The 19,994-nt window shown below is 44.6% G+C and overlaps 1 protein-coding gene across 3 annotated transcripts in view; it reads left to right on the top strand.

Moving 5' to 3' along the window:
* MAST2 (microtubule associated serine/threonine kinase 2) overlaps nt 1-19,994 on the top strand; it is a 162,003-nt gene that overhangs the window by 54,863 nt on the left and 87,146 nt on the right. For all 3 annotated transcript variants that reach the window (XM_075181570.1, XM_075181568.1, XM_075181567.1), the window contains 2 exons: nt 11,154-11,301; nt 13,427-13,569. In XM_075181570.1, coding sequence (XP_075037671.1) covers nt 13,456-13,569 — 114 coding nt within the window. In that variant the 5' untranslated portion in view covers nt 11,154-11,301; nt 13,427-13,455. The remainder of the gene's footprint in view (nt 1-11,153; nt 11,302-13,426; nt 13,570-19,994) is intronic.

Below are 19,994 nucleotides of genomic sequence, written 5' to 3'. Positions count from 1 at the left end.
ACCTGCAGCCAGCGCTCAGCAGCGTTACATACGTGTCCTGTGCCTGTAGGACCTACAGCCAGCGCTCAGCAGCATTACATATGTGTCCTGTGCCTGTAGGACCTAGAGCCTGCCCTCGGCAGTGTAACATACGTGTCCTGTGCCTGTAGGACCTACAGCCAGCACTCAGCAGCATTACATACGTGTCCTGTGCCTGTAGGACCTACAGCCAGCGCTCAGCAGCATTACATACGTGTCCTGTGCCTGTAGGACCTACAGCCAGCGCTCAGCAGCATTACATACGTGTCCTGTGCCTGTAGGACCTGCAGCCAGTGCTCAGCAGCGTTACATACGTGTCCTGTGCCTGTAGGACCTACAGCCAGCGCTCAGCAGCATTACATATGTGTCCTGTGCCTGTAGGACCTAGAGCCTGCCCCCGACACTGTAACATATGTGTCCTGTGCCTGTAGGGCCTGCGCTCAGCAGTGTAACATACGTGTCCTGTGCCTGTAGGACCTGCAGCCAGCGCTCAGCAGCGTTACATACGTGTCCTGTGCCTGTAGGGCCAGCGCTCAGCAGCGTTGCATACGTGTCCTGTGCCTGTAGGACCTGCAGCCAGCGCTCAGCAGCGTTACATATGTGTCCTGTGCCTGTAGGACCTAGAGCCTGCCCTCGGCAGTGTAACATATGTGTCCTGTGCCTGTAGGGCCTGCGCTCAGCAGTGTAACATGCGTGTCCTGGTGCAGCGATACTTGGTGATCATAGAGATACAGGTTTACTGTGACCATTATATCGTTCTACGCTGGGATCAGTGATCCCTACTCTCTAGCTGTAACATATTACCCTAAATAGAGTGATCACTGGTAAATCCCCATCGATAATCCTCTGTATACGTGACTGTTGTGCAGTGTTATCAGGACATTTATACCACGTGTACAGAATAATGACACAATGTTTACTTTGTCATTTATAACCCGGGACTCTTTAGTGATTTGCATTGAACTAATCATGTCACATCCTGGTAAATATCACATAGTGCTGTGTATCACCCCCCAGTACCAGCTGTCAGAGCCCGAGCTGGGGAATAATCTGATTAACGCTCTGCGTGTATTGTGTCAGTGACAGACTGATAGGGATCTCTCTTGTATTAGTTATTATTGTCCCTACAGGGGGCAGCTGTCCCAGGAAAACAGGGCTCATTGGCTGAGATGTACAGGACAATGTTCCATTTAATGTGAAGGATGTAATATTAGTAGTGCTGGTAACACATTTACCATCTTCATTTTTGAATTCCTGGAGCAATTGATTTAGTCTTTTTTTGTTTTATTTATTTTCTCCTCCATTGTGTCCCCACGGCCATTGTCGTCCTCGCAGGTCTTACTGTGCACAATATGGAGAAACCATTTAGTGTGGTGGTTGCAGCAGTATTTACTATAGTGGGAGACTCACATTAACCATTTTATTTTGACATTTCTGAATCCACCGATACGAGAGAAAATAGATTCCCTTCAATCCTTCTATAATAAGATCTGTGGATGAATATGATGGCTGCAGATACACTGGGTCTGATACAGGTGAATGTAACATTGTAACCTATTATTTCTGTATGTATATAACATAATGTGGACAATGTATGTGTTTATCCCTGTTTTTATGCAAGCTTTGTTATGCTGTTTTTGAGTGTATGTGTGTATATAATGGTGTGTGTGTGTGTGTGTGTGTGTGTAATTAAAATATATATATATATATATATATATTAACCCCTGCATGATACTCATGCATTCTAGTCAAATCAAGCTACTTAAGGTGTTAAAAAGGTTCTTGTCATGCATTTGGGCCTAGCCCAGGCCTCCTCAGGGGAAGAGCGTTACTTCCCGATGCAAGCGCCCTTTTTAATGTGTGTTCATGAGGTAAAATTACCTCACGAAAAAGAGTTTGAGCCCTCAACTCGTAAATTTAGCCTTTACTACCCCTCCCACGGGGGGAAGGGGGATGATGGAAGTTAACTGACTTCACTATTCAAATTTTTTTGTCAAATAATGTCAGTATACCAAATTTCAGATCAATTGGATGAGCCCTTTCTGAGAAAATAGTTTTTTCCACACACACACACACACACTAACACACACACACTAACACACGCCACTAGGCTTTTACTTTTATATATTAGATAATGCTAAGAATTTAGTAGGTCAGTGTATAACTCCGCCCAGCAGGTGGCGCTGCAGCTTGTTTTTTTCCCCCACACACAGACTAACACACGCCGCTAGGCTTATATATATTAGATATACCGTGGGCAGCACGGTGGCGTAGTGGTTAGCACTTCTGCCTCACAGCACTGGGGTCATGAGTTCAATTCCCGACCATGGCCTTATCTGTGAGGAGTTTGTATGTTCTCCCCGTGTTTGCGTGGGTTTCCTCCGGGTGCTCCGGTTTCCTCCCACACTCCCAAAAACATACTGGTAGGTTAATTGGCTGCTAACAAATTGACCCTAGTCTGTGTGTGCCTCTCTCTGTCTGTCTGTGTGTATGTTAGGGAATTTAGACTGTAAGCTCCAATAAAAAGGGGCAGGGACTGATGTGAGTGAGTTCTCTGTACATCGCTGCGGAATTAGTGGCGCTATATAAATAAATGATGATATATAATGTGTATTACTGTAGTCATGTCTGTTAATATGTAACTACATCAGCAAGCCATCTGCGTGTATCACTTGCTGCGTTTCATGGATTACTCAGCAGAATTAGGCACATATTAAATTGCAGTCTCTTTTGCAATGTAAATGTGGCCACTGGGAGGCGCTGTTTTCATGCTTTTTCCACATTGTAATAATGCAGAAGACCCAGGCTATGTGCAGACTCCTCTGACCTATAACACAGACAAGAAGCTGTATATAGATGTTTCTATGCAGTATTATTGATGCACATGTTAGTTTTCTATTGGCTGCACTATATAAACATCAGGAAATGGTTAATCTTCCATTGAGGATGTGTAACGCTGCCACCGCCTCTCGGAAGAAGCGCATTCTCTAGGGCTTAGAGTCTTGACACGAACATGCAGAATGTGCGATGCTTCCTCTGTGGCTGGATATAAACGCACCATCACCGTGGAGGGAATGTTTACTTACTCATCCCAAACCCCATCTCTGGCTACGTGTCAGGGTTGTTTCCTAATGCACAAAACCGTTATGGGAAGTATCATTCTTGTTAGTACATTATATTATCTATAATATAAACTACATATATCTCATGTATAGCATTTGTTATACAATGTATTACTTCTCTTTCAATGTTTTCTTCATTTCCTGTCTGTGGCGCTCCGCGGGAGCGCAGTGGGAGGGCGGGCAGCCAGGCGCTCCGCGGTGGGAGGGCGGGCAGCCAGGCACTCCGCGGTGGGAGGGCGGGCAGCCAGGCACTCCGCGGTGGGAGGGCGGGCAGCCAGGCACTCCGCGGTGGGAGGGCGGGCAGCCAGGCATTCCGCGGTGGGAGGGCGGGCAGCCAGGCATTCAGCGGTGAGAGGGCGGGCAGCCGGAAGCACGATGGGAGGGCGGGCAGCCAGGCACTCCGCGCTGGGAGGGCGGTCAGCCAGGCGCTCCGCGGTGGGAGGGCGGGCAGCCAGGCGCTCCGCGGTGGGAGGGCGGGCAGCCAGGCGCTCCGCGGTGAGAGGGCGGGCAGCCAGGCGCTCCGCGGTGAGAGGGCGGGCAGCCAGGTGCTGCGCGGGAGAAATAATGAAGTTATTACAACAGTGATATCTACATGCTGACATTGATATGTTACATGTTTGTGGATGTTGTTATGATGACAGATCCACTATAACACTGTCACTGCCAATGGAGCTGCCTGTGAGTTATAATTACGCACAGTAAAATAAGGTGTTTATGTCCTTGGAAGAATCACACTTTTTCCCTCCGCAAAATACCCATACATTATATTTACTTGTCTATAGACCAAAAGTGACCTCCCCCCCCCCCCCCCCCAATAAACGTGCTGGGGTAAAGAATAAAATAATAAAATGTATTACTAATTAAACCAATACGGTTTAAAAGACGGTTTGGCCTTGGACCCCTTTTAGTGAAAGGCTTAATACAAATCTAGATGCTTTTTTTTCTTCTCCACCTTTTGCCCCCAATATTGTATTTTGATATCATGAATTATCGTTTTAATGTTTCTCATTTAACTTGGAAATTTGAGGCATATCTTTGTATTTACAAGTCTTATGTGCAGTTTGTCCTCCTATATTTATGTAATGTTACGGCCTTTGTGTCCGGTGTGTCCGGGCAGTGGAGGGACATGTAGCAGATCTGCGCTATAGGTTGGCCGTGGTACCCGCCTCGTGGTGCTATGGCGCCGCGTGCGCTGGTCACGGACAGGCAGGATAGCGACACTGAACTTGTTCTGCTTAATGAATTTGCTTAATTTTGCTTTTCAGAAAACTTAATTTCAACTGTGGGGATTAGGACTGGCTGATACATTGTATAATACCAGTATAGCATTGTCGCATAACATTGTCCTGGCAGGGGCCACAGCAAGTTACTTACCTTGGGGGCCCCCAGAACCTGCTGTAAGTGATTCCTTCTCGGGACTCTATGTTGCTATTTGCACTTTGGTTTATGACGTCTTTGAATGGCTGAGTCACTGTACAATCAGCTGTGTCCTCCGGGTGACATCGGTCTCGCTCCCCAGGCCTAAGAATCGGCGACACCTTAAAACACACCGAACATACAAACAAAAATAAACAGATGATCCTGGTTATTTAGAAAACAAACATCCCCAAAACCGCACTGTACAGTGCTGTGTAATATAATAATATTATTGTGTCACTGGAAATGAATCAAGCAATTAACCCCCTTGTCACGAACACGCTCCCAGCTGCCGTGACTTTGGGGTGTTCGCTGTATGAGGTCACACACAATTTCAGCCCGCAGTCTCTCTCACCTATCACACAGGTTCTAGACCTACGGAATCGCCCCAAACACAGCGCTCTCACACCCCCAGACACTTCAATAGAACCCCAATATACTGTCCCACATTGGCACACAGGCTTCTAGTTCCACAAACTAGCAAGACCCACACCAGCACACACAGGGTTACCTCTTCACACCTCCAGACTGTTACACAAATGTAAATACAAACACACAGCTTGTTATTCAAAGGTATCAACAAATCACACACAGGGTAACCTGGACGAGCGATCTCTTCTAAACAGGCTAATGAATCCGTTAGAGTAACAAGGACGCAACTTATTAAATTTTAGATTTAATATACGAAAATACAGGGCATTCAGATATAAAGAAAAATAATGAGTAACAATTAATATATTGATATAACAAGCAAAAACAGTTTAAAATAAAAAGGATTACATTCAGATTTGCACTTACATGAATTGCATTCTGGCCAAGGGGAATTTGGCTAGGAAGATGGACAGCTTATCAATGTAACTTGATTTCCCCAAAAGTCTTGACAGATTTTTAAGCAAACTCAAAGGGGACGGCGTTCACAGGGGCAGTGTGAATGCTAATGTGGGGGTAGGTATGTCCCCTGTGTGTCACTATACTTTGCTCACAAATATTCCCAGAGTCTTGGTCTGTTTGTAATTCTTCACAGATATATCTCAGAGAAATAACACCCCCCTCAATAAACCGGTCATAATCTCCCGCACGTTTAAATACCAAATATGATGAGATTACAACAATATCCAATCTCATCCTGAAATACATGTGACTATGGCTGTTCCCTGTGTAGTTGGTATCTATGTTTTAAGACCCTTGTGTGGTTTTTGCCCCTCAGTACGGAAAGAAATCCAGATTTCCCAACATATGAACTATGACAACATTTTCCTTTGAAGGTCCTATTTCTATATACCTGTATAGGCTTTCACATGCTGCCTACCAGGATCTCCAGCTGTGATTGGCACCACAAAGTCTATTCAAGTGTCTAAAGCGAACACCCTGGAAGCTGCTAAAAGTGGCCGCCTTATCTCCTCACACTGGGATGTAAAAACCTCCAAACACAATTACATCAGACTCTGTGTCTTTAACTGTTACACTAACTTATCAATGGATTCATTTGATACAACCTATTTATACTACCTATTGAAAGGAAGTCAATTAGCTAGGGAAATACATGATCAAATACAATGGATGTCTGTGATCTGCATATCTTAAGCTGGTCTCTGCACAAAGGGTTTGCTTAACTTAATTACCTGCTAATGGGCTCATTTGGTCACACATTTATCTGCATTGAGGATCAGGTTAATTTAGGTAGTCATGCAAAGATTTATTTTGGGTCCTGACATTCAATATTCTATTTCAGCATATCAGATTTATGCTCTCATCCTGACACCCCTGTTTTGTAGCTCCTGTCCGGTTTAGTTATTGGTAAGATAAAGGACATGTGACAGAACATTAGTCCTCAGTAGATTCATCCGTATTCTGGAAGGGGAGACCCCTCCACCATTGTGACGGATAAGTCTACTTATCTTTTTGATTGTGTGTCCCCTCTTAATTATTTTTATTGAGGTAGAAAATACAATACAGCAATAATAACAAAGCTGGGTACATGTAACAACAGAGTAGGATCCTAGATCAAGATGTAATCTCATCATCTAGATGGGGACTTATCACATCCTGAGCTCATACCATGCCAAGTGATGAAAACTTTCTCATGGTTGAGTCCAGAGAGTATGAGGGAGACGATCGATGAGGTTCTCCCAGGTGTCAAATACCTGTTTCACTCTGGTCTCCTTCTGCAGTGAAATTTCAATCCAGTCCATAGGAAATATGATAGAGCTTTTCCCTACAGAAGCTCAGTGTTCTGGGCCCAGACCTGGAGATGGGGAGCAATAACTTTTTGCATCCTTCACTGATCTTACATTCCCTGGGGAGGATCCCGAAGATCACTCATTCTGGAGAAAGCTGCAAAATTCACCATATGCATAATAGAGAACCTCCAGACCTGGGTCCAAAACTGTTTAATGGGGGTCAATCCCAGAAGCAATGGGCTAGATCTCTGTATGGGGGGTCAGAAAAGTCAATCTGGAAGAGGGGAGAGATGAGCCCGGTTCATGTAGGTCATAGCTGGCAGTGTTCTCTGTCTCAGTGTGGTCTATGGAGAATAACAGTGAGGGATCAGAGATTCTGACCAGTGGTAAAGAATAATACAGACCTGCTCCGTACAGGGTGACATTAACCCTACAATGTCTGTCTTCATATATAACTGTTCGTCCTCTTTGGTAATCAGGATTCGAACATGTTACAGTATCATTTAGGAACCATTAGTACCTGTAATCCGTGGAGGTCTGGACATTTTTATTAGTCTGCGATCACTAATCCGATATGGACGATCTTTTTGCAGAAACAGATCATTAACCTGTTCAATCAGCATTTTACTACTAACATAAATTACATTTCTGTGTTGTGTGTGTGACGTAAAATACATTATACATCTAGATCCTCTAATCCTCAGCACGTCTGTCCTAGTGGGGGGAGCTGAATACACCAACAGAACGTGAAGAAAGTGAAACAAATGGCCTGGTCTCTGTAACATTGAGTAAAATGCACATTTGGTTCCCCAGTAGCTGGTTACATGAAATGATTCCTGTCTCTCTGCCCTATTGGGCTACTTTAAAACCTATTTATTGCAGTATACTCTTGACATCATTTGGGCAGATTAAGACATGGAACAAATATTTCCAGTGAGAATTTAAAAAACAAACAAATATGGGTCCAGGACATTAAGTGGTTAAAAGACGACGTCTCTCAAGACTGTGGATATGACATAAACCTGTAAAGGAGACATGAAGCTCTCTTCTACTGCAGACTGTACAAGTCATTATTAATGTGTGTAAGACATTTACTCTTGTTGGGTACAAAGTATAATAAACACAGTTGAAGTCTGCAATGTGTCACATTGATTTCTATTGGAATTACTTTAGTTATGACTCATAAACCAGACAGGTTAATATGTAACATAACTCGGACCTTTCACTTCCACTCCTTCATCACAAAGCAGAAAAATGCAATGTACAGGCTGACGTCAGACTACACAGTAATGTGATAACCCCTCTAAACATGATTGTATTTAGGGAAGTGATGGGTCATAAATATACAGATCTATAATAAATCTGCAACATATTACAGATATATACTTGGCTTAGTTGAAAATGGGCTTTGAGATGTATGAACAGGAAATGGCTTTACTTGGTGTGTGTCTGTGTGTGTGTATATATACATATATATTATAATGGCACTGCTTATAAAGAAGGTTTTTCTGTTTAGTCGGTGACCTTAGGTCATGTAATGAATCAGAATCTCCATAAACTGCGTATTTGGGAAAGTCCTTTTCAAGATGAAAGTTTTGTTAGAGGCCTCAGAATCGGGTTATTTCTCGTTGCTTCATGCTGGGATGTCGGGGTTTAGGATGGGCACCCTCGGTGGTTTAGGATGTGTAATAGCTGAGGACAGAGAGCGTTGTATTATGACGGTTGTCAGTAAAATGATTCCTGAATAGGAGAGCGACTCCAGAGCTAGCACTTATAGTGATCCCTCTCCTGGGCGGACACGTGCGCCTACTGCCAGCGTAGCTATACAGGGCTGGTGGGGTGTTATTAAGAGCTTACGGTGACTGCAACATGAAGATGACGTTTATTGTAGTAAACACTAGGAAGGGCTCAGCAGTAATTATACTTTAAGCTGACACTTGTACCTGAGGCACAGAATATAAACACACATTATCTGCAGGTAACATACAGTAGCAGCAAGCTCGCATGTTCCCGCAGTAGCAGCAAGCTCGCATGTTCCCGCAGTAGCAGCAAGCTCGCATGTTCCCGCAGTAGCAGCAAGCTCGCATGTTCCCGCAGTAGCAGCAAGCTCGCATGTTCCCGCAGTAGCAGCAAGCTCGCATGTTCCCGCAGTAGCAGCAAGCTCGCATGTTCCCGCAGTAGCAGCAAGCTCGCATGTTCCCGCAGTAGCAGCAAGCTCGCATGTTCCCGCAGTAGCAGCAAGCTCGCATGTTCCAGCAGTAGCAGCAAGCTCGCATGTTCCCGCAGTAGCAGCAAGCTCGCATGTTCCCGCAGTAGCAGCAAGCTCGCATGTTCCCGCAGTAGCAGCAAGCTCGCATGTTCCCGCAGTAGCAGCAAGGTCGCATGTTCCCGCAGTAGCAGCAAGCTCGCATGTTCCCGCAGTAGCAGCAAGGTCGCATGTTCCCGCAGTAGCAGCAAGGTCGCATGTTCCCGCAGTAGCAGCAAGGTCGCATGTTCCCGCAGTAGCAGCAAGGTCGCATGTTCCCGCAGTAGCAGCAAGGTCGCATGTTCCCGCAGTAGCAGCAAGGTCGCATGTTCCCGCAGTAGCAGCAAGGTCGCATGTTCCCGCAGTAGCAGCAAGCTCGCATGTTCCCGCAGTAGCAGCAAGCTCGCATGTTCCCGCAGTAGCAGCAAGGTCGCATGTTCCCGCAGTAGCAGCAAGGTCGCATGTTCCCGCAGTAGCAGCAAGGTCGCATGTTCCCGCAGTAGCAGAAAGCTCGCATGTTCCCGCAGTAGCAGAAAGCTCGCATGTTCCCGCAGTAGCAGCAAGCTCGCATGTTCCCGCAGTAGCAGCAAGCTCGCATGTTCCCGCAGTAGCAGCAAGCTCGCATGTTCCCGCAGTAGCAGCAAGCTCGCATGTTCCCGCAGTAGCAGCAAGCTCGCATGTTCCCGCAGTAGCAGCAAGCTCGCATGTTCCCGCAGTAGCAGCAAGCTCGCATGTTCCCGCAGTAGCAGCAAGCTCGCATGTTCCCGCAGTAGCAGCAAGCTCGCATGTTCCCGCAGTAGTGGCCAAGAGACTGTTTATAAATCGGAGTACTGCTTGTGGCCCCCCAATAACTATTTTTTTGGTGTTCTGTGAGTAAAACAAGCACATAATATGAAGTGATAGCACCCTGTAAAGATAACGCTAATACTTGCAAAAGTCACAGGATTACCATGACATTCTCTGGTTATTCTGTGAATGTTTGTTACATTCCTGTGGACTCACCGACCATCATAGCACACGTCAGTCATTGGCTGATTTCACTCTGTCCCCTGAACATGGTGATATTGTGGTATCTGACAGAGAAATGTTTGTGCTGTTTTATACCTTTCTGGAAAAAGACAGAGGTTTAATATCTGCTGCTTAACTCCATCTGATGTCTACTTAGATGTAATCATGGAGTTTATTCTGCAAAGAACATTATAAAATATAGAATAATAAATATTTGAAAATATGACAATAGCTCCTTAATGATCCATTTCCCCATGTGATAACTGATGCCTAGATCCAGTATATAACCAGCACCCGTAACCGAGCTATGTAATCTGGGAGCCACCCGGGAAGATGTGTGTCCGCGTGTCCCAGGCGTTGGGCGCCTGCAGCAATTTCTGAGCGTTGGATCCTGGGATTTGCCCAGCATTGGATGTGTTAATATGCAAATGGACTAATTACACATAAAATACAAATGTAACTAATCATAGGTTTTCCTGGGTATCCAATTGCCGGTGCTGGGACCGTTATCCGCAGTGGTCCTTGTTTTTAGTTTCTCCTGTGGTTATAAGGTGAACAATATATTTGTGGCAGCTCCTTTGTAGGATTACATAAGGTTGTATGTTTGTGCTTTTGCAAAGTAACTTTGTATCTGTGGAAGTTGGCAGAGTGCCGCTGCCCAATGTTTGTCAGGAGGGGGCAGCGTTCCAGAACACCAGATGCCCTTGTGGGGAAACGTTCTGTTGCTGAGTGTGAACCTGCTCTACAGGGAGACAGTGAGGGGTTCCCCGTCCTCTGTCAGCCAGGAGGGGAGGGGGTAACTCAGCCGTGATATTAGAAATGGAGACACACTAGGACTAAATTATATAATGTGATTTTTCGATGATGTGGTTCTTTTTATATTGTAAGCTGGGGTTAAATGGCTAAAAGTTTTTTTGTTTTTTTTTTGCTTTAAGACGACATAGCACAGGGGGAGGTGTAACCCATTCTGAATGTATAGTGTATCAGTATTATACGTGTGGACTGTTTATGTTGTGCTGCATAAAGACTGTAATGAGTGTTACGCTGTTAATACAGAGATTTTAGTCCCATTTGGCACGCGTGGCCTGTCTCTGACATACATTGTACTATTGGACACTTGTGGGTCTCTGCCCATGTAAAGTAAGTTTGTGTTGTGTGTTACAGGACGTCGTACCTCCGCCTGCCGCTCTACTGTTCAGAAAACTCAGCAACCCGGATCTGTTCTCCTCTACGGGGAAGGCTAAATTACAGCGTCAGCTGAGCCAGGATGACTGCAAACTGCGCAGAGGAAGCCTAACGACTACACTAACGGGTGAGTGATCCCAATGACTGCTGGTTACTGACATCGCTGCGCAGTTAATGGACCATCCATGGAGGTAGTCTGCAATGTGACCGTTGTAGGGCCGGCCTCCTGCGCTTCATCAAGGTCATTTATTACACGAGCACGAAGAACTAGCGCTCAGAATCCTGTTATTGTCTGTACTTGGCGTTGTGTAGACTGTGTGTTCCCATATCTTACTAGAGGTTTGGGGTGTTTTATATTTTTATACTATTCTGAATTTCGCACCAATATTTCCTGGCTCTTCTAGAACACATACAATAGAGGTCTGACTGTGTGTGAAGGTTATATAGGCAGCATGTAAAGAGGCAGCCAGGGGCTGTGATCACTGGACCCCGCTGTGACTGACGGGGGGCCCCAAATCCTTGTATGACGTGTACTGATACTTCCACATCACTAGGGGTACTGCTAGTCAAAATTACATCATGAGGCGTACCATTAGGCCAGCCTTTCTTAAGTCCTCACACACTCCTAACAGGTCATGTTTTCGGGATATCTTTAATCATGCACGGGTCACTTAGTCTACTTGACTAGGTTAGTAATTATCCTCTATACACAGGACACATGAGCTGTTAGAGGTGCGTCAGGATTGGAGTTAAGAAACACTTGTAGGGGAGATGACATCATCGGGGGGGGTTACCGCTAGGAGAAGTGACATCATTGGGGGGGGTACCGCTAGGAGAAGTGACATCATTGGGGGGGTACCGCTAGGAGAAGTGACATCATTGGGGGGGTACTGCTAGCTGAAATGACATGGGGGGGGTACTGCTATGGGAACTGAGCTTGTTATCGTTGAAGGCTTGTCACAGTGATCAGTATGAATGACAGATGACAGTTATCTCCCCATTCACCACCTCCGCTCGTTACCCCAGTCAGTGGGGATTCTCCCGGTACTCTCGTTAGACCCCCTCCTGTCATCATGAGTGACTTGGAAACTGCTGCTATGTGGGGGGTAAGGTTTGGAAAGTCCTTTTTGATTATTAAAAATGACCACCTGAATTAAATCTCATGGACCCCCAAAAATCATATAACGGCATAAATGTGACAATGTTTATGAGAGGGTTAATCTGGGGCGTGAGGTCTTATGTCAGTAGGGAAGTTCTGGGACACGTTGTCTTGTAGCGACTATAAAATGTTATCTTATATTAGGGTTTCATTGTAGATAAATAACGTCTCGCTGGCTCTGTTCTGTGGGAAGAAATATCTCAATAAATCATTTACCAGATGGGGATATTGCAGTAAAAGGACACGAGTTGTGTATATTGCTGCAGATTTATGTGATGCCTCAGTAAAGGGTAATGTCTGCCTATGAGAGGCGATGTGTGTACAGTAACTTTGTGTGTACAGTAACTTTGTGTGTACAGTAACTTTGTGTACAGTAACTTTGTGACACTTTGTCTTGCATTAATGAGAGTTTGTTGTCCTTTCCTGTTATCCCGCTTCTTGCGTTCCAGGGACACCTTGTAGATGCTTTTTCAGGCAATGAAATGCTGCGTTTCATTGGTTGGACATATCGGGTGCCTCCGTGTGATTGGCAGCCTTCTCACATGTGGTTTGGTTTTTATTGTGACATAGAGGCAGAATTTCCTTCAGGAACTATATGAGGATGAGAACAGCTGATTGTATTTGTAGAATATAACTATATGGGATAATCATGGGGGTGGGTGCTATACTGAGCAGTTCTGCTATAACATGGGCATAGAGAGGAGCTGGTGCTTTCAGTCATTGTATAAGCAATATTGCTGTCAAACAGGATCGCTGCCCATTAACAAGAAACCTCTGGCCCAGACAGTGAAGGCCATGAAAACACTTTATAAAATATTTTAGTCTTCCTACAGAAACATACTGGTAGGTGAATTGGCTCCTGACAAGATAGACCCTTCTATGTATGTGTTAGAGAATTTAGATTGTAAGCTCCTGTGGGGCATGGACTGATGTGACTTATACCTGCACAGAAGTGTGGAATATAATGATCGTTATAGAAGTAATAATAATGCATATTTCTCATTATTAATCTGATGTTATGTATCCATATAGAGACGTGTTAATCATGTTGTTGGTTTTGTTCTGACTTATTGAATTCTCTGTGTTCTTAAAGGGAAACAGCTGCTTCCGCTGTCTAACAGTATGCACGGCGGAGTGACCCAGCTAACATGGCAGCCTACCGGAGAGTCGTCCAATCTGGTCCGGATGAGGAACCAATCGCTTGGTCAGTCTGCCCCGTCTCTGACCGCCGGCCTGGTGAGTGTCCCGGGTGTGTACCCTCCTGTCTCTCCAGCTGAGGATCTTGGGAGCTGTAGTTCTATGGTGCTGTACTCTTATACAGTTCTCTGCTTCCATCTGATTTACAGAGTTTAGTATGTTCCGCTCTTTATCATTGTATAATGTTTTCACACAATTGTTCTACAAGCTGCAGTCACCGGGTCTTCGCTGTATATGAGCATTTTCCCTGATTTCAGCACTGCTGTAACGCTGGTTACTGTGTACTTGGCGGAGGAACATCTGTTGATGCTGACATTTAAAGCACATTTCAGGATTGGGGTTATTTATTCAGACTGTTTTGTGATGTTCTTAGGGGTTAGTGAGATATTTCGTCTTCCTATCCTGGTTGCCTCGAAGTTTAAGCTTCTCGTAATATGTTTATAAAGTTTAATGCTGCATTCCAGGCACCGTGCGCAGCTCATTAGGGGCCAGTAAGTCTCTGGATTTTGGGGCTGACGTTATATGCAGCTGATGTAGTATCTGATTCCTGCCAGCTGAGGAATTTAATGTCTTTCCAGCTTGTCCTGTCTCCTCCAGTGTTTAACTCTGAGTTTCCCAGCGACCCTGCTCACAAACCAGGGGAGGCCTGAGCTCACCACCTCCAGGCTCCGTCGTTCCCTGGTGGTCTCTTCATTGCTGGACTGTGTCTGCCACCATGATCATAGAGCGAGGAGGTGATCCTGACTAGTAGCTCTATAGTCTGTGTATTGTGGGGTCCAGTGTGACCAGCACTTATCTGTTATACAGAGGATCATTTCTGTCCTAGCAACAAATGTACGATCTTCATTAACTCTGCTCTGTTGGATAATTTCACATGTTTTTTTTCCTTTTAGTTTTGTTTATTCCACGCTGTAAAAAGGAAAAGGGTTTTGTATATAGGAAGAGATCTAACGATGATGAATAATGATTTGCTGCCACCTAGTGTTTGTTCAGATTAATGCTCCTGCATATTTTATTATGTGTTTTATTTCTGCAACTTTATTGGGAGGGCTTTTCAGGAACGCAATAATATCCGTACGCCCAGATTTCAGCCGTGTCCCCTGGCCAGAGATCTTCCGGGTGTCCGTTCTATATTGGTGGTGGATATATATGCCTTATCAGCGCCACAAATTGTGTGTTATTAAATGGCTGTTAGTAGCTTTATCAGCATCGTCACACTGGCGGTTTTATTGTTGTACTAATTAATATCTAGATTTTCTCTTAGTGCTATTATTTTCCCTGTTTATACTCCTAATAAACAGAGTGTGTCAGTTCTACGTGTGCTCAGCCAGTGGGTGCTCACAGCTACATGCATAGATACATATACACTATGATTTGTGCTCCCAAGATCCTGTCTGTTGTGATACAAGCTATTGGTTTCATCTGAACAATTTAAGTTCACTAAGCATACACAAGGGGCGACTTAGTTCCTTGTTAGAAACTTTTCTTCTTGGACCATTTTGCTTTTTTAGGCGTTGATCCTTGGTCATTTACCAAGTAAAATTTCTAAAGGAAACGCGCGTCTAAGTAGAATTCAATTTTATACTTTGTAATGTTAATTTAAACAGATGTGTAAGGTTCTCTGTATACTTCTAGTGACATGATTAGGGCCTGCTATGCTGGCTGAGTTGTTATTCATCACCTATAGATTCCAGTCACATCGCAAGCTATAAATTTGCTATTCCATGCAGCACACTATGGGATAAATTATCAAGCTGCGGGTTTGAAAGAGTGGAGATGTTGCCTATAGCAACCAATCAGATTCTAGTTATTTATTTAGTACATTCTACAAAATGACAGCTAGAATCTGATTGGTTGCTATAGGCAACATCTCCACTCTTTCAAACCCGCAGTTTTGTAAATATACCCATATTTCTTGCTTATTTAGCAGTAAGATTTGTACAGAGTAAATATGGGTTTCACAAGCGGCACGTTCCTTCCTAATGTCCCTGTAATCCCAGGTTACAGGAGATGCTGGGTAGATGGGGTGAATATTGGTTCACAGCACAGAATGACGGCCTCCACCTTGTGTAACTGACTGGTCAATTTAACGACACCATTAGAGATGATTATTTGTACTGAAATCAATATTTTTCCCACCAATACCATAATAAAATGTAAGATATTGCCCAGAGAGAGTCCTTTTACCCTGTTCCAGAACATTAATGTAGTGGCTGCACATACAGCCAGCAGAGGGCAGCAGGGAGCAGCTGTCACAGTGGTTCCCAAACTTTTTCAGTTCGCGGCACCCTTAGGGGCATATTTAATTGTTAGCGAGACGGGTGAAAATGCCACGCTCGAAAGAAAAAAACAAAACCTGCGCTCGTTTTTTCCTGTTCGAGCGCTCGTTTTAAAAAAACAAACCGCTCAATTAAATTGTTAACACTGCATCTCTATTATTGGTCCTAGCGAGTTTGAAATGAGGAGTGGTTAAGGCAGTCATTTTAGTATAAAAAATTAATGCAATCAAGAAGGGCCCCAGCACTGCAAAGGAGACTGGGCCCCTACACTGCAATCAAGAAGGGCCCCAGCACTGCAAAGGAGATTGGGCCCCAGCAGTGCAAGCAACAATGCCCCCCCCCCCCCCCCCCCCCCCCCGGACAGCAGATTTAAAGATTTTAAAAGCAGGTAAATTTTTTGCCATTTACAAACATTTCTTGAACACTGGCCAAGCATGGACATTTGTAAGGTACAAATATTTGTGGCACAGTGGGCAAGCCGGACATTTCTTCGAAGGTACAAATATTTGTTGGGACTTTGCGTAAATGAGTGTGTGTAAGTAAAGCATCATAAAACTGTGGATTTCGTCCATGGTGAGTTTTTTTTTTTTTTTTAAATAAAAATCTATGGTGTACATGAGGGTGTTTACTGTATTTCTTGTTTTTTTTTTGTTTTTTTTTTAATAAAGATTTGTGGTTGGAATGAGGGTGCTTTTGTTTAACATTTTGCTTTGTGCAACTACAGATCACAGCCAGCCGTGGGTGTAAGAGCATGTTGGCACTTGTGGTTCTTCAAGTGCAAACATGCCATGGGTACGCTGGTGCTTGTAGTTAGACAAGTAGCAGCATGCCCACACTATTTAGGCCAACATGGCTGGCTGGGACATGTAGTTCCACAAGTCGAATTATTTTTTGTTGTTGTTTTTTTTCATACAAAATCCCCATTTACCCTACTACCCACAGCCCAGGGGTAGTAGGAAGAGCCCTAGTGCTATCGGCTCTGGGCTGGGTGTCCCTAGGGGGGTGGTCCGCTTACATTTTTCAGCGGACCACACTCCCTAGGGGGAACTTTGAAAAAATTATTAATTATTACACTGTTATTTTTTTAAAAAAATAGTACTTTTCAGTTTTCAGGTTATTTTAATGAACTTTTACACCTATTTTTTCAATTTAATTTAGATTTTTTTCTTAACTTAAAATTTTTTTTTTCTTTGAGCAGACCAAGGAGGTGCGAGATAAAACAGCAGATTTGAATAGCTTTTTCCGCTGAGGGTTCGCATCCAGCCTATACTTTAACATTGACAAACGGTTGGAGCGCGATAAGACCGTTTCGGTAAAAAAAAAAAAAAAGATTAGAATTGCGCTCGAAAATAAGAAAAAAAAAAGACTTAACTCGCTCGAAATTACAAACTCGCTAACAATTGAATACCCCCCTTAGAGTCTCCATAATTTGTTCAAGACACCCCTTCACGTTCACACTCTGTGCCCCTTCACGTTCACACACTGTCTGCCCCCTCCTTCATTCTTTTGCCCAGGACCCAGCATCCTCCTCTCTCTTGTCGCCTCTCACTGAATATGTCGGGTGTGATGGCGTCACAAGCAGGGAGGAAGGTGGTGGGTTCCGGGCGCCGCAGGATTGGTAAAAAAAATTTGTCCCCTGCCAGGGGTGCCGTGGCACAAACTTTGGGAAGCGCTGACCCATTATATTTGATCCATCATGGTTGTATGTCAAGATTGTTGCTGAATCCACAGTATGTAGATCGATGAGCAGCGCTGGGTGTGCTACGTACACCGCCTTCTGCCGCAGCTGCACGTAGACACTTTATTTCTTTAGGGATTAAATGTGCAAAACAGACCCTCATGGACTGCAGTGCAAAGCTGACCCGTATCTTATCTGTACTGTCTGTATACGCTCTACTAGAGTGTCTGTATAATACTTGTCTGTCTGAATCTCTTGCCGTATTTGGGTGGACAACCATAGTTACTATCTACAGGCGTCCCAATCCGCCATGTCACAAACCCAGTTTTGTCATTTCCTATTCCCTGTGCTTACAATTACCTGCCCACACAATGACATCCTCTATAAAGCAAATGGACACCTTGGTGGGTGGACCAAGATGGCGCCACACCTCATGCTTCTGTGACAGGTAGAATTCAGAGCACAAGGAAGCTGGTATTCACAGAGGAAACTACTCACATTTTAGTGGCCATCTCATCCTGTCACACAGCCTCACTGCCAAAATAGAGACAGTTGAGTTGGACATCTGACGCCTGCACCATGATCTGCAGATAATCCTTGGTTGAATGATGGAGCTTGAAACACGGCCTATGGAGGTCTCTGAGGCCTCTCTCTCATCGGATTGAAGTCTCACAGTTGCAATATTGACAATTAGAAGTATAGTTTGTGGAGGAGTAAGATTTGTCTGCTAGACCTGCCACAGAGAGCGGAGGGCCTTGGACAGACGTGTCAGACTTGCGTCCCGTGGGCCGCATGCGGCCCAAGACGTATTTTTGCGGCCCTATCAGGGTCCAGAATTATTATTTTTATAAAAGAATACATAACCGACGCCATGTCCAACTTTTGCAATGAGGAGCGCACAGAGAGGAGCCACGAGAAGAAAGAAGGGAAGGGGAGGAAAAGCAGCATGGAGGGCACAGTGTCCAGCATCGGGAAGAGAGCAATAAACTTTATTTTTATTTTAATAATAAACCTTACAAAATTGCATATGAGACTTTCTCCTTTTCTTACAGCCCACATAATCTTAGAGCTTGATTTTTTGACCCAGTTGAGTTTGACATGCCTGGCCTAGGACCATAAGTTTTTTCTTTAAGAATGGCTGATCTCTCTGTTTGGCAGAGACGTTATTCTCCACCATTGTTGTGGGAAATTAAACCTGTTTTACCAAATCCTATTCCCCACTGGATCAGACTGGGAAACCAATATGGGAAAAGCACTTTACTGGAAACAGATCTACTGCACCCCTGTTATTGTGGGACGTCTACATAGAGAGGGCTCATATGAGCTATCAGTTATGAGGAGACCTCCCCTACAGACGTGGAGGTCAGCTCAGAGGGAAAACAACATAGGGGGCATTGCTTAGAAAACTGTGTACAGGGGGCTCACTGCTAGTTCTTCAGTCTCACATCATTCAGTGAGGGATAATCAGCAACAATACTGAATACCATCTGATTCCACTACACATGTCCCAGACAGATGCAGAGATGCCCCTACCACCAGGGTATGTGACTGATGCTCCACTTACCTTATAATATAGCATCTTTCCCACATAATGATCTCCTTTACATGCAGATCTGCACCCTCCCGCCCTGTGCTGGTCTCTTACTTCCTGACTCTCTTAAAATCCAGTGGGGTTGGGTCTGGCCCATGGTGCAGACGGTGTCTTCAGTGTTCACCCCTGACATCCTGAGGAGACATTGATTGGTCGGAGAGAGTGTATGTCCCACAGGACCAGTGCTAGATGGGTCTTTTATCAGGTATGTGACATCAAACAAGTCCTAGCACCCCTGTTATACACCAACCTGTGCAGTGTGCGCTGTGCGGCACTGAGACCGTTATCAGAAAGTCTCGGTGTGTAGAGTGTGTTCTCCCCATATTCGTGTGGGCTTTCTCCCAAACACAGGCTGTGGCTGTGCCGGTGCCTGTGCGTGTAGTGATGGAATAGTGCCATAAGGACTGCTGTAAGACCAGATAATCCTCCCTTCCCCGGCCCATCCTGAGGGGCATAAAACCCCAGAGTGCAATGTGCAGATCTACTTACTGCCCTCTGCCGTTGCCCAACAGTTGGATGAAATGGAACCATTGAACGGTGACTTATACCAGCGACAGAATCTTAGGTCACCCGATGAGGGGGATCCGTCCTCCGGGCAGGTTTTACTTGTACTGTGTAAATAAACAGGAGAGAAACTGCAGTTATCCACTTACAATAATGCTGATTGTTGGTTCTGATCCCAGAAATCTGAATCCAGAAATGCCCTATTTACACATTAGTAGGGTCTGAGTCTAATCAGCAACATAAAATTAAATGATCGCCTGAAGAGCTTGCAATTTGCATTCTTCCTAAATGAAAATGTTAAATCAGCTCTGGTCATCAATACTGCACATAAAGGAGACCTGGTGACTGTGTTTGATGTATTAGACAAGTAACATTGTCATTTATGTCATTATCTCCTATTCCTGTTACAATA

The sequence above is a fragment of the Mixophyes fleayi genome, chromosome 8, assembly GCF_038048845.1.
Source record: "Mixophyes fleayi isolate aMixFle1 chromosome 8, aMixFle1.hap1, whole genome shotgun sequence".
Lineage (NCBI taxonomy): Eukaryota > Metazoa > Chordata > Amphibia > Anura > Limnodynastidae > Mixophyes > Mixophyes fleayi.
This window is presented reverse-complemented; position numbering and strand designations above follow the sequence as displayed.